Source organism: Monodon monoceros, unplaced genomic scaffold (genome assembly GCF_005190385.1).
Source record: "Monodon monoceros isolate NGI ecotype Baffin Bay Population unplaced genomic scaffold, NGI_Narwhal_1 Super_Scaffold_17, whole genome shotgun sequence".
Classification (NCBI taxonomy): Eukaryota; Metazoa; Chordata; class Mammalia; order Artiodactyla; family Monodontidae; genus Monodon; species Monodon monoceros.
The window spans coordinates 1,606,141-1,620,844 of record NW_021703773.1 but is presented as its reverse complement, the minus strand read 5'-3'; the positions used below and the strand labels follow the sequence as shown (position 1 = coordinate 1,620,844).

Here is a 14,704-nt window from a genome sequence, read left to right as displayed (position 1 = left end):
GAGACTGAGCCAGGGCCTTCTTTCTCCCAGCTGGTGCATGATTACCTGTCTCAGCTTTCAAAAGGGTTTGAGCATTACTTCCCGACCACAAAAAACCCCCGAACTGGGAACGAATGGATCCGCGACCCATATGTGAGTAAACCAGGTGAATCGACTTTGCCGGTGCTCGAAGAGGATCAGCTGCTTGAGATCACAAATGACGGTGGCCTTAAAAGTATGTTTGAGACAACTTCAAATCTCCATACGTTCTGGATTAAAGTCAAGGTGGAATATCCTGAGGCTGCCACAAAAGCACTGAAAAGCCTGCTTCCATTTCCAACATCCTTTCTTTGTGAAGCAGGGTTTTCTGCAGTGACAGCAACCGAAACGAGATTATGGAGCAGACTGGACATAAGCAACACACTTCAAGTGTCACTGTCTCCCATCACCCCCAGATGGGACCATCTAGTTGCAGAAAAACAAGCTCAGAGCTTGCACTGATTCTGCATTATGGTGAGTTGTATAATTATTTCATTATATATTACAATGTAATAATAACAGAAATAAAGTGCACAATAAATGTAGTGCTCTTGAAACATCCGAAAACCATTCCCCCAGCCCTGGTCTGTGGAAAAATTGTCTTCTATGAAACTGGTCTCTGGTGCCAAAGAGGTTGGGGACCAGTGATTTAATGGTAATTTAAAATGTGAAACCAAGTCATCCCCAATGTTCTGTATAACTCACCTACACACACACCTAACCCATGGCTGGATCCCTGTGCACACCCCAGAAGGTGGTGAGAGTGAACCTTTGCAGATGCCTGGTGAGCAGGTGCAGAAATCCTGACTCTGCAGGATTGGGAGAAAATACACAGATTTGAACATTCAGCAGTGCCCAAGGGAAAGCAAACAGGAGGCTGTCAGCACTCAGCCTAGCTTTGTAGGATAAAGAGAAGGCAGAGAATCTTAAGAATTCCCCCCTAGGAGAGATCAAGAAATATGAAACAGGTATATCAATAGAAAAGTTCTGGAAGAGCCTCAGAATCCCTGGTAGAACTGACAGAAGCTATTTCTCCTTCAAAGCCAATCACTAAACACTGGAGGAGATGGCTGCCTCTTCACATGTGAAGATGGCCATTCAACACTTCATGGGACATGAAAAATAAAGGAACATGATAATTCTTCAGTAACTGATCCCAAAGGAGTGGAGATCTGTGATTTGCCAGATAAGGAATTCAAATTAGTCGATATAAAGAAGCTCAGCAGGCTACAAGAAAACATGAAGACAATTCAATGAAATAAGAAAAATAATACATGAATAAAACAAGAAGTTTAACAGAGAGCTAGAACTCATAAAAGAGAGCCAAGCAAATTCTGGAGCTGAATTCTACAGCGAATGACATGAAAAATGCAATAGAGAGCAAACAGCACAGTTGATCAAGCAGAAGAATCTCAGTAATACAGCAAGTTGAAGACATGTCATTTGTTCTCTATCTCAGTAAGACAGGAAGTTGAAGACAAATCATTTGAAATTATTCACTCAGGGAAGAACAAAGTAAAGGGAATGAAAACGAGTGAAGAAATCCTGCGTGAATTATGGATAACATCAAAAGAGACAGTCTAGGCACTATTGGAGTCCCAGAAGAAGAAGAAAGGGAAAAGGGGGCAGAAAGTTTACTTTAAAAAATAATGGCTTAGAACTCTCCAAATCTGGGGAGAGATTTGGACATTCAGGTTCACGAATAGGTCCCCCCAAAGATTGTTGAATCTTTTTGTTTTGAATCTTCTCTAAGACATTAAAATAAAGCTGTCTAAAAATCAAAGATAAAGAGAGAATTTTTAATGCAGCAAGAGAAAAAAAAAAAGTCCTCATATACAAGGGAACCCCCATAAAGCTATCAGAGAATTTCCCAACAGAAATCTTGCAGGCCAGGAGAGAGTGGAATGATATATTCAAAGTGTTGAAAGAAAACAACTGCCAACCTAGAATACTTTACCTAGCAAAGCTGTCCTCCAGAAATGAAGGAGAGATAAACACTTTCCCAGACAGAAAAAAGCTGAGGGAGGTCATCACCACTAGACATGCCTCACAAGAAATGCAGAAAGGAGCTCTTCAAGCTGAAATTAAAGGATGCACATTAGTGACATGAAAGCATATGAAAATATAAATCACCCTGGTAAAGGTATGTACCTAATCAAATTCAAAATATTCTGATACTGTATATGGTGGTTTGTTAATCACTAAAGTTTATTATAAAGGTTAAAGGACAAAAGTATTAAAATAACTATAACCACAATAATTAATTAATTATTTGGTTATGCCATTCTTAGTTGTGGCACATGTGCACTTAGTTGCAGCTCGTGGGCTGCTCATTTGTGGCATGTGGGCTCCCTAGTTGTGGCAGGCGGGCTCCTTAGTTGTAGCAGGCAGTCTCCGTAGTTGTGGCTCTCTGGCTCTTTAGTTGTGACATGTGAACTCTTAGTTGCAGCATGTGGGATCTAGTTGCCTGACCAGGGATCGAACCCGGTCCCCCTGCATTGGGAGTGAGGAGTCTTAACTACTGCGCCACCAGGGAAGTCCCACAATATAATTGATATGGAATATAAAAGGATGTGAACTGTGACATCAAAAGTAAAATGGGAGAAGGAAATAAAAGGATAGAGTTTTTATATGCAATCAAATTTAAGTTGTTACCAGCTTAAAAAGACTGTTATAACTATAAGATGCTTTATGTAAGCTTTACAGTAAGCACAAAGCAAAAACCTACAGTAGATACACAAAAGATAGAAGAGAATCAAAGCATACCACTATTGGAAATTATTAATTCACAAAGGAAGACAGTGAACCAGGAAGACAGGAACTATAAAGCATCTAGAAAACAATAAGATGGTATTAGTAAGTCCTTACTATCAATAATTACTTTAAATGTAAATGGATTAAATTCTCCAATCAAAAGGAACAAAGTGGCTGAAGGGATAAAAAGTAAGACCCAACTTTATGCTGCCTGCAAGAGACTCACTTCCATTTTAAGAACACACATAGGCTTAAAGTGAAGGGATGGAAAAAGATATTCCATGCAAATGGAAACCAAAGGAGAGCAGGGATAGCTATACTTATATTAGACAAAATAGGCTTAAATCAGAAACTGTAATAAGAGAAAAAGAAATTCATTATATAATGATAAAGGAGTCAACTCATCAGGAGGGTATAACAATCGTAAATATATATGCACCCAACAATGGAGCACCTAAATATTTTAGCAAATGCTCCCAGCTCTGAAGGGAGAAATAGACAACAATACAATAATAGTTAGAGCCTTCAATGCCCCACTTTGAACAATGGACAAATCAGACAGAAAATCAAGAAACATTGGATTTGAACTGTACTTTAGACCAAATGGATCTAACATATATATATCTATATATATATATATAGAACATTCCACCCAACACCAGCAGAATACACATTTTCCTCAAGCACACATGAAACATTCTCCAGGATAGATTATATTGTTAGGTCAAAAAACGAGTATTAACAAATTTGAGAAGATTGAAATCATACTGTAACAAATTTGAGAAGATTGAAGTCATACTGACCATCTCATCTCATTTTCCTACCAAAATGGTATGAAACTAGAAATCAGTAACAGGAGGGTGAAAACAAAGGGAACAGAAACCAATGAAATAGAAAACAAATGGACAACAGAGAAAATTCACAAATGTGTGGAAATTAAACAACACACTCCTTTTTGTTTTGTTTATGGTTTCCTTTTCTGTGCAAAACTCTTGAGTTTAATTAGGTCCCGTTTGTTTAATTTTGTTTTTATTTTCATTACTCAAGGAGATGGCTTGAAAAAGATATTGCTGCAATTTATGTCAAAGAGTGTTCTGCCTATGTTTTTCTCTAAGAGTTTTATAGTATCTGGCCTTACATTTAGGTCTTTAATCCATTTGAGTCTATTTTGTTAGGGAGTGTTCTAAACAACACACTCCTGAACAAACAATGAGTCACAGAAGAAATCAAAAGGGAAATTTTAAAAAATTCCTTGAGACAAACAAAAATGAAAACACTATACCAAATCTTACAGATGTAGCAAAAGCAGTTCTAAGAGGAAAGCGTATGTATAGTGATAAATGTCTACATTAAGAAAAAAAAGATTTCAAATAAACAACCTAACTTTACACCTCAAAGAACTAGAAAAAAAAAAAAAAAACTAAGCCTAAAAGTTAGTAGAAGGAAGGAAATAACAAAGATCAGAGCAGAAATAAATGAAATAAGAGACCAGAAATTCAATAGAAAAGGTCAATGAAACTAAGATCTGATTTTTTTAAAAACATAAACATGGAGAGTTGGAAAGATGGCGGAGGAAGAGCCAAGAAAAAAGATCCCTTTGGTTCCAGAAAATCTCCTGAAAAAGAGGAAGGCTTATCAGGCCCTGAAAGCCACCCAGGCAAAGCAGGCGCTTCTGCAAAGGAAGGAGCAGAGGAAAGGAAAAGAGATCAAGTTTAAGCGACTAGAATGGTTCCTACATGATTCCTGGCGGCAACTACGTGACAAGGTGCGACTCAGACGACTAGAAGTGAAACCTCATGGCTTGGAAGTGCCAGATAAACATTCCTTGGCCTTTGTTTTACGCATCGAAAGGATTAATGGGGTGAGTTTACTGGTGCAGAGGACCATTGCAAGACTTCGCCTGAATAAGATTTTCAGTGGTGTCTTTATGCAAGTAACTCCTCAAACCATAAAAACGCTTCGTATAGTGGAACCTTATGTGACCTGGGGATTTCCAAATTTGAAGTCAGTTCGGGAACTCATCTTGAAATGTGGACAAGCCAAGGTCAAGAATAAAATCATCCCTTTGACAGACAACACAGTGATTGAGGAGTACCTGGGGAACTTTGGTGTAATTTGCTTGGAAGACCTCATTCACGAAATTGCCTTTCTGGGGAAGAATTTTCAGGTGATCTCAGGGTTCTTGTGCCCTTTCCAACTCTCAGTGGCCCGTCACACTACCAAGAATAGAGTGGGCTTCCTCAAGGAAGTGGGCTCACCTGGCTATTGAGGTGAATGCATCAATCAGCTCATCCGGCAGCTGAACTAAACCCAGCATATCTGAAAGCACAGTGCATTGGAAGCATGTGTTTTTGTTTTATGGAATTGTTACCCAGTATCTTCAAGCAAGATTATTTTCTGCTGTATCTTCAGAAACTGGAGGGAAAGGGTCAGGGAAAAGATGGTGATGTTCAGGGCAGGCACTTTTCATCCCACTTCAGTTCCAAGAAAATGTCCCTGTGTGTTTTCTGCAAAGACCACCGTCCACCTCTGAAACCAGCAAAGGACTTGTGCCATGGAGGAGGGAGTCCTGTTTTATCACACCTATCCTGGGACTTCATGTTGGTGAACGAACAAATACCCACATATGAATACAAGACAGCAGTGGACCAGGCCCAGGGGCATATTGAACCTGGGGTATCCAAGGGCCTTGTTTTAGAAAGAACTTGAAATACAATTAGAAAGAAGTGCACAAAAACAAAAACAAACAAAAAAAAACACACAAAAAAACATAAACATGGACACACATTTAGCTAGACGAAGAATTAGAGAGGACTCAAATAAATAGAAATGAAAGAAGATATTCCAACTGTACCACAGAAATACAAAGCATCATAAGAGATTACTATGAACAATTGTATGTTAACAAATTTTATAACCTTGAATAAATGGATAAATCCCTGGCACATATAACCTACCAAGACGGAATCATGAAGTAATAGAAAATCTGAACAGACTAATGAGTAGGAGATTGAATCAGTATCAAAAACCTCCCAACAAAGAAAAGCCCAGGACCTACAGTCTTTACTGGTGAATTCTACTAAATATATAAAGAATAATTAATACCAACCCTTCTCAAACTTTCAAAATATTGAAGATCAGGGAACACTTTCAAACTTATTTTATGAGACCAGCATTACACTGATACCAAAGCCTTGCTGGACACTACAAGGAAAGAAAAACTACAGGCCAATATCCCTAAAGGATATATGAATATGAACCAAGGATGGTTCATTCAACATGCTCTAATCAATCAATGAGATGCATCACATTAACAGAATGAAGGGTAAAAATCATAGAATCATCTCAATACGTGCAGAAAAAGAATTTGACAAAATTCAACGTCCTTTCATGATTAAAAACTCTCAATAATAAGACATAGAAATAGTGTACCTCCACATAATAAAGACCATACATGACAAGCCTACAGCTAACATCATACTCAACAGTGAAAATCTGAAAGCTTTTTCTGTAACATCAGGAAAAAGACAGGAATTTCCACTCTCACCACTTCTATTCAACATAGTACTAGCTAGAGTAATTAAGCAACAAAAAGAAATAAAAGGTGTCCAAGTTCTTAAAGAAGAAGTAAAAATGTTTGTTTACAAATGACATGATTCTATATATAGAAAACCCTAGACTCCACCAAAAAAAAAAAAAAGTTAGAACTAATACATGAATTCAATGAGGTTGAAGGATACAAAATCAATATACAAAAATCAGTTGCTTTTCTATATGTTAACAAATTATCAGAAATAGAAATTTAAAAAACAATTCTGTTTACAATAGCATTAAAAACAATATTTAAGAATAAATTTAACCAAGAAGATGAAAGATATATATGCTGAAAGCTATAAGACAGTGATGTAAAAATTGAGGGAGACACAAATGAATGGAAGGATAGCCCATGTTTATGGACTGGAAGAATTAATATTGTTAAAATGTCCATACACCAAAGACAACCTGCAGATTCAGTGCAATCCCTATCAAAATTCCAATGGCACTTTTCACAGAAATAGAAAAAACAATCCTAAAATTTGCTTGGAATCATAAAAGAATCTGAATAGCCAAAGCAGTCTTGGGAAAGAAGAACAAAGTTGGAGGCATCACAATTCCTGATTTCAAAGTACTGTATTACAAATCTATAGTAGACACAGACCAATGGAACAGATTTGAGAGCCTTTTATAAACCCTGATTTTGTCAAGAGTGCCAAGAATACTTAATGGAAAAAGGATAGTCTCTTCAATAATGGTGTTTGGATAACTGGATATCTACATGCAAGAGAATCAAACTGGGCCCCTATTTTAATAACATTCACAAAAGTTAACTCAAAATGGATAAAAGACTTAGAATGTAAGACCTGAAACTGTAAAACTCCTAGAGGAAATCATAGGTAAAAAGCTCCTTGATGTTGGTCTTAGCAATGATTATTTTATATGACACCCAAAACCTCAGGTAACAAAGCAAAAGTAGACACCTGGGACTACATCACATTAAACAGTGTCTGTACAGCAAAGGAAACAAAATGAAAAAGCAACCTATAGAATGGTAGAAAATATTTGTAAACAATATATCTGATGGGTTAATATCCAAAATATATAAAGAACTTGTGCAACTCAATAGCAAAGAAACAAATAATTCAATTTTAAAATGGGCAGAATAGACATTTTTCCAGAGCAGACATACAAATGGCCAACAGGTACACAAAAAGTGCTCAACATCACTAATCACCAGGGAAATGCAAATCAAAACTACAATGAGATATCACCTCACACCTGCTAAGATGGCTTTTATTAAAAAGACAACAGATAACAAGTGTTGTCCAGGCTGTGGAGAAATTGTGCTCTGTTGGTAGGAATGTAAGCTGGTACAGCCATTATGGAAAGCAGTATAGAGGTTCCTCAAAAAAATTTAAAATAGAGCCGTATGATCCAACAATCCCACATTTGGGAATATATCTGAAGTAAGTGAAATCAGACTCTCAAAGAGATATTTGCACTCCTATGTTTATTGTAGCATTATTCACAATAGCCAAGATATAAAAGCAAACTAAATGTAAGGAAGATGTGAAAGAAAATACACATACACAAAAAACATTATTCAGCCATGAGAAAAAAGAAAATCCTGCCATTTGCAACAGCATGTATGAAACTAGAGGACATTATGCTAAGTGAAATTAGGCAGACAAAGAAAGATAAATACCGCATGATCTCACTTATCTGTGGATTTAAAAAAATAATTAAACTCAGAGAATAGAATGGTGGTTACTAGGGGCTGGGGAGTGAAGGAGATGGGAAGATTCCAGTCAAAGGGTACAAGTCTTCAGTTGTAAGATGGATAAGCTCTGGGAATCTAGTGTACAGCATGGTGACTATAGTTAATGTGTGTGTACTCTAGATTTTTGAAGAGTAGACCTTAGGCATTGTCTCTACAAAAAACAGTGACTGTGAGGAGATGGATGTATTAAATAACCTGATTTCACACAGTATACTATGTCAAATCATCATGTGGTACCCTGTTAATAGATACAATTTTATTGGTCAATTATTCCTCAGTAAAGCTGAGAAAATATTGAGAACATTTTCAATCATCTCAAAACCTTTGATACCGATTAGCTATCATCCCCTATCTTCCCACCCCTCCCCCAACCCCAGCCCTAAACAACCACTGATCTACTTTCTATCTGTACCGATTTCTCTATTCTGGACTTTCATATGAATGGAATCATAATATATGTGAACTTTTGTGTCTGGTTTCTTTCACTTAGCATAATGTTTTCAAGGTATATCCGAGCTGTAGCATGTATCAGCACTTCATTCCTCTTTAGAGCTGAGTAATATTTTGTTTTATCCTTTAGTCCATTGATGGACATTTGGGTTGTTTCCACTTTGGGCTATTATGAATAATGCTGATATAAGCATTTGTGTACAAGTTTTTGTGTTTTCATTTCTCTTCTTATATACCCAGGAATGGAACTATTGGGTCTTTTGGTAACTCTAGGTTTAATCATTTGAGGAACTGCCATTAAACAGACTATTTTTCAAAGCATCTGCCCTTTTACATTCCCATCAGCAATGTATGAGGGTTCTGACTTCTCTACATTATCTTTTTGATCATAACTCTCCTAATGGGTGGGAAGTGGTATTTGATGATGGTTTTCTTTGGGGTGGGTTTACTTTTATATATTTTTAGATGAGGCTTCTGATACTTGGAATTTGAGTGTCCTTACTGTTAAAATCAGTCTCACAGAGGCTCTGTTTCTTATATGTGAAATAGGAAATGACAATAACTTTCTTCTAGAGTGGTTTTCCCGCTTTTTAAATTATAGTAAAATATAAATAAAATTACTACATTTAAGTGTGCAGTTCAGTGGCATTAAGTACATTCACGGTGTTGAGCAACCACCACTACCGTGCATCTTCAAAACTTTTTCATCTTCCTCGAGGGAAACTCTTTATCCATTCAACACTAACTCCCCATATTCACCAACCCACCCCACTCCCACCCCAAGTGCCTGGTAGCCACCATAATGCTGCTATGAACATGGGTGTACAAATATCTTTTCTGAGTCCCTGCTTTAAATTCTTTTGGGTGTATACCCAAAAGTGGAATTCCTAGATTATGTGGTAATTTTATGTTTGATTTTTTGAGGAACCACCATACTGTTTTCTACAGTCGCTGTACCATTTTACATTCCCACCAGCAATTACACAAGGGTTCCAGTTTCTCCACATCCTCATCAGCACTTGTTATTTCCCCTTTTTCTTTTTCTTTTTTTTTCGGTAGTAGCATTCTAATGGATGTGAAGTGGTATTGTGGTTTTGGTTTGTATTTCCCTAAAGATTAGTGATGTTGGGCATCTTTTCATGTGTTTATTGGCCATTTGTATATCTTTGGAGAAATGTCTATTCAAGTACTGTGCCCATTTTTGAATCAGGTTGTTTGATTTTGTTGTTAAGTTGTAGATGCTCTTTATAAATACTGGATATCAATCCCTTATCAGATATATGATTTCCAAATATCTTCTGCCATTCCATGGTTGCCTTTTCACTATTGATAGTATCCTTTGATGCACAAAAGTTTTTAATTTTGATGAAGTCGAATTTATCTATCTTTTCTTTTGTTTTCTGTGCTTTGGTGTCATGTCCAAGAAATCATTGTTAAATCCATTGTCATGAAGTATTCCCTTCTGAGACTTATAGTTTTAGCTCTTGGATCCATTTTGAGTTAACTTTTATATACAGGGTACAACTTATTTTTTACATGTTGCTATCCAGTTTTCCCAACATCACTTGTTTGAAAACACTGTATTTTCCCCATTGAATGGTCATGGCACCCTTGTCTAAAACCACTTGGCCTTATATGTGAGAGTTTATTTTTGGGTTCTCTATTCTATTCCTTCAGTCTATTTCTCTGTCTTTATGACTCAGTATCATATGGTTTTGATTACTATAGCTTTGTAGTAAGTTTTGAAATTGAGTATGTGAGACCATATAAATTTTAGATGTTTTTTTCTATCTGCAAAAAACACCTTTGGGATTTTGATGAAAATTGCATGGAATCTGTAGATTGATTTTGGGTAGTATTGACATATTAACAGTATTAAGTCTTCCAGTGAACAGGAACAGTCTACCCTGTTCCTTCATGAGCAGGGTACTCACTGTGCATTTGATGTGTATTTTCCTGATGACTAATGATATTGAGCATCTTTTCATGTCCTTATTGGCTATTTGTATATCTTCCTTGGAGAAATGCCTGTTCAGATCCTCTGCTCATTTGTTTGCCCATTTTTTTTTTTTGATGCTTGCTTTTAAAGTTAATTGACACCTGTTTGGTCCCAACACACAAAACAGCACTTGAACCACAGAAAAAGTTCAAACAAAATAGAGAGTTAAGAAAAACATCTCTTCCCCCAAGCTCAATTCAAACAGTGCAAGATGGGAAATGGGGTTTTGGTGATAACTTTTGTCTTTTTTTAAACAGATAAATCTAATCTCGTATATCTTTCCACCCAGAAATAAAGAATTTCGCTGTCTTAATTCTCATACATCATTTTGTCACATCATTCAATTAAGCCTCTAGATTAAAAAAAATGGATAACAATTGGACTGGCCATTGTGGAGTACATTATGAACACAGTGAGCTTTGTTGTATTCTCACATCTTCAACCAGCAATTGTTGGAGTCAGACACACGTCCCAGGCTGACTGGTGACTCCAGTGAATGATTCAACCTCACCTACACCACAGCACACAACTCCAGTCTCTTCTTTGTCTGTTGCCCAAAGAAGCTGCTCTTTGAGGCTGTTCCTAGTGACTTGTAATGGTGTCTCTTACATCTTTAAAGTCCACATTCTTTACCTTCAAGCAAAACTAAAGTAGCAGTGCAGTTTTCCCAGCACTGCTTATTGAAGAGGCTTTCTTTTTTCCATTGTATTCTCTTTCCTCCTTTATCAAAGATAAGGTGACCATATGTGCATGGGTTTATCTCTGGGCTTTCTATCCTGTTCCATTGATCTGTATTTCTGTTTCTGTGCCAGTACCATACTGTCTTGATTACTGTAGCTTTGTAGTATAGTCTGAAGTCCAGGACCCTGATTCCTCCAGCTCCATTTTTCTTTCTCAAGATTGCTTTGGCTATTCAGGGTCTTTTGTATTTCCATACAAATTGTGCAATTTTTTGTTCTAGTTCTGTGAAAAATGCCATTGGTAGTTTTATAGGGATGGCATTGAATCTGTAGATTGCTTTGGGTAATATAGTCATTTTCACAATGTTGATTCTTCCAATCCAAGAACACGGTATATGTCTCCATCTGTTTGTATCATCTTTAATTTCTTTCATCAGTGTCTTATAGTTTTCTCCATACAGGTTTTTTGTCTCCTTAGGTAGGTTTATTACTAGGTATTTTATTTTTGTTGCAGTGGTAAACGGGAGTGTTCCCTTAATTTCTCTTTCATATTTTTCATCATTAGTGTATAGGAATGCAAGAGATTTCTGTGCATTAACTTTGTACCCTGCTACTCTACCAAATTCGTTGATTAGCTCTAGTAGTTTTCTGGTAGCATCTTTAGGATTGTCTATGTATAGTATCATGGCATCTGCAAACAGTGACAGCTTTACTTCTTCTTTTCCAATTTGTATTCCTTTTATTTCTTTTTCTTCTCTGCTTGCAGTGGCTAAAACTTCCAAAACTATGTTGAATAATAGTGGTGAGAGTGGGCAACCTTGTCTTGTTCCTGATCTTAGAGAAAATGGTTTCAGTTTTTCACCATTGAGAACGATGTTGGCTGTGGGTTTCTGATATATGGCCTTTATTATGTTGAGGTAGGTTGCCTCTTTGCCTACATTCTGGAGAGTTTTTATCATAAATGGGTGTTGAATTTTGTCAAAAGCTTTTTCTATTTTTATTGATATTATCATATGGTTTTTATTCTTCAGTTTGTTAATATGGTGTATCAAATTGATTGATTTGTGTATATTGAAGAATCCTTGCATTCCTGGGATAAACCCCACTTGATCATGGTGTATGATCCTTTTTATGTGCTGTTGGATTCTGTTTGCTAGTATTTTGTTGAGGATTTTTGCATCTATGTTCATGAGAGATATTGGCCTGTAGTTTTCTTTTTTCGTGACGTCTTTGTCTGGTTTTGGTATCAGGGTGATAGTGGCCTTGTAGAATGAGTTTGGGAGTATTTCTCCCTCTGCTATATTGTGGAAGAGTTTGAGATGGATAGGTGTTAGCTCTTCTCTAAATGTTTGATAGAATTTGCCTGTGAAGCCATCTGGTCCTGGGCTTTTGTTTTTTTGGAAGATTTTTAATCACAGTTTCATTTTCATTGTGATTTGTCTGTTTGTATTTTCTATATCTTCCTGGTTCAGTCTCCAAAGGTCGTGCTTTTCTAAGAATTTATCCATTTCTTCCAGGCTGTCCATTTCATTGGCATATAGTTGCTTGTAGTAATCTCTCATGATCCTTTGTATTTCTGCAGTGTCAGTTGTTACTTCTCCTTTTTCATTTCTAATTCTGTTGATTTGCGTCTTCTCCCTTTTTTTCTTGAGTCTGGTTTATCAATTTTGTTTACCTTCTCAAAAAAACAGCTTTTAGTTTTATTGATCTTTGCTATTGTTTCCTTCATTTCTTTTTCATTTATTTCTGATCTGATCTTTATGATTTCTTTCTTTTTGCTAACTTTGGGATTTTTTTGTTCTTCTTTCTCTAATTGCTTTAGGTGTAAGGTTAGGTTGTTTATTTGAGATTGTTCTTGTTTCTTGAGGTAGGATTGTATTGCTATAAACTTCCCTCCTAGAACTGATTTTGCTGCCTCCCATAGGTTTTGCATCGTCGTGTTTTCATTGTCATTTGTTTCTAGGTATTTTTTTATTTCCTCTTTGATTTCTTCCATGATCTCCTTGTTATTTAGTAGCATATTGTTTAGCCTCCATGTGTTTGTATTTCTTACATTTTTTTCCCTGTAATTAATATCTGGTCTCATAGCATTGTGGTTGGAAAAGATACTTGATACTATTTCAATTTTCTTAAATTTACCAAGGTTTGATTTGTGACCCAAGATATGGTCTATCCTAGAGAATGTACCATGAGCACTTGAGAAGAAATTGTACTCTGCTGTTTTTGGATGGAATGTCCTATAAATGTCAGTTAAGTCCATCTTGTTTAATGTGTCATTTAAATCTTGTGTTTCCTTATTTATTTTCATTTTGGATGATCTGTCCATTGGTGAATGTGGAGTGTTAAAGTCACCTACTATTCAGCGCACGTCCGTGGGGAACCTGGTGCTAAGCGATTCATAGACGACCTGCTTCTGGGTCAGGGTTTCGTATGTAGCAGAGCAGCTCTCTCGCTGCGATCTATTGAAAGTCAGCCCTTGACACAAGGGTTTGTCGAAAGCTAATAAAAAAAAAAATTAAAGTCTCCTACTATGATTGTGTTACTGTCAATTTCCTCTTTTATGGCTGTTAGCATTTGCCTTATGTATTGAGGTGCTCCTCTGTTGGGTGTATAAATATTTACAATTGTTATATCTTCTTCTTGGATTGATCCCTTGATCATTATGTAGTGTCCTTCTTTGTCTCTTGTAATGGTCTTTATTTTAAAGTCTATTTTGTCTTATACGAGAATTGTTACTCTAGCTTTCTTTTGATTTCCATTTGCATGGAATATCTTTTTCCATCCCCTCACTTTCAGTCTGTATGTGTCCCTAGGTCTGAAGTGGGTCTCTTGTAGACAGCATGTATATGGGGTCTTGTTTTTGTATCCATTCAGCCAGTCTATGTCTTTTGGTTTGAGCATTTAATCCATTTACATTTAAGGTAATTATCAATATGTATGTTCCTATTACTGTTTTCTTAATTGTTTGGGGTTTCCTGCCTTAATTGTTTCCTGCCTTAATTGTTTCCTGCCTTAATTGTTTGTGTTTCCTGCCTAGAGAAGTTTCTTTAGCCTTTGTTGTTAAGCTGGTTTGGTGGTGCTGAATTCTCTTAGCTTTTGCTTGTCTGTAAAGGTTTTAATTTCTCCGTTGAATCTGAATGAGATCCTTGCTGGGTAGAGTAATGTTGGTTGTAGGTTTTTCCCTTTCATCACTTTAAATGTGTGCTGCCACTCCCTTCTGGCTTGCAGAGTTTCTGCTGAAAAATCAGCTGTTAACCTTATGGGGATTCCCTGTATGTTATTTGTTGTTTTTCCCTTGCTGCTTTTAATATTTTTTCTTTGTATTTAATTTTTGATAGTTTGATTAATATGTGTCTTGGTGTGCTTCTCTTTTGGTTTATCCTGTATGGGACTCTCTGTGCTTACTGGACTTGATTGACTATTTCCTTTCCCATGTTAGGGAAGTTTTCAACTATAAACTCTTCAAATATTTTCTCAGACCTTTTC

The 14,704-nt window shown here is 36.5% G+C and overlaps 1 protein-coding gene across 1 annotated transcript; it reads left to right on the top strand.

The window, feature by feature from the left end:
• Positions 1-4,333: 4,333 nt before the first annotated feature.
• On the top strand, positions 4,334-5,506 carry LOC114897627 (60S ribosomal protein L7-like 1). Its single transcript, XM_029226624.1, has one exon. The coding sequence runs from the start codon at positions 4,337-4,339 to the stop codon at positions 5,039-5,041; it is 705 nt and encodes a 234-aa protein (XP_029082457.1). The 5' UTR covers positions 4,334-4,336; the 3' UTR covers positions 5,042-5,506.
• Positions 5,507-14,704: the final 9,198 nt, after the last annotated feature.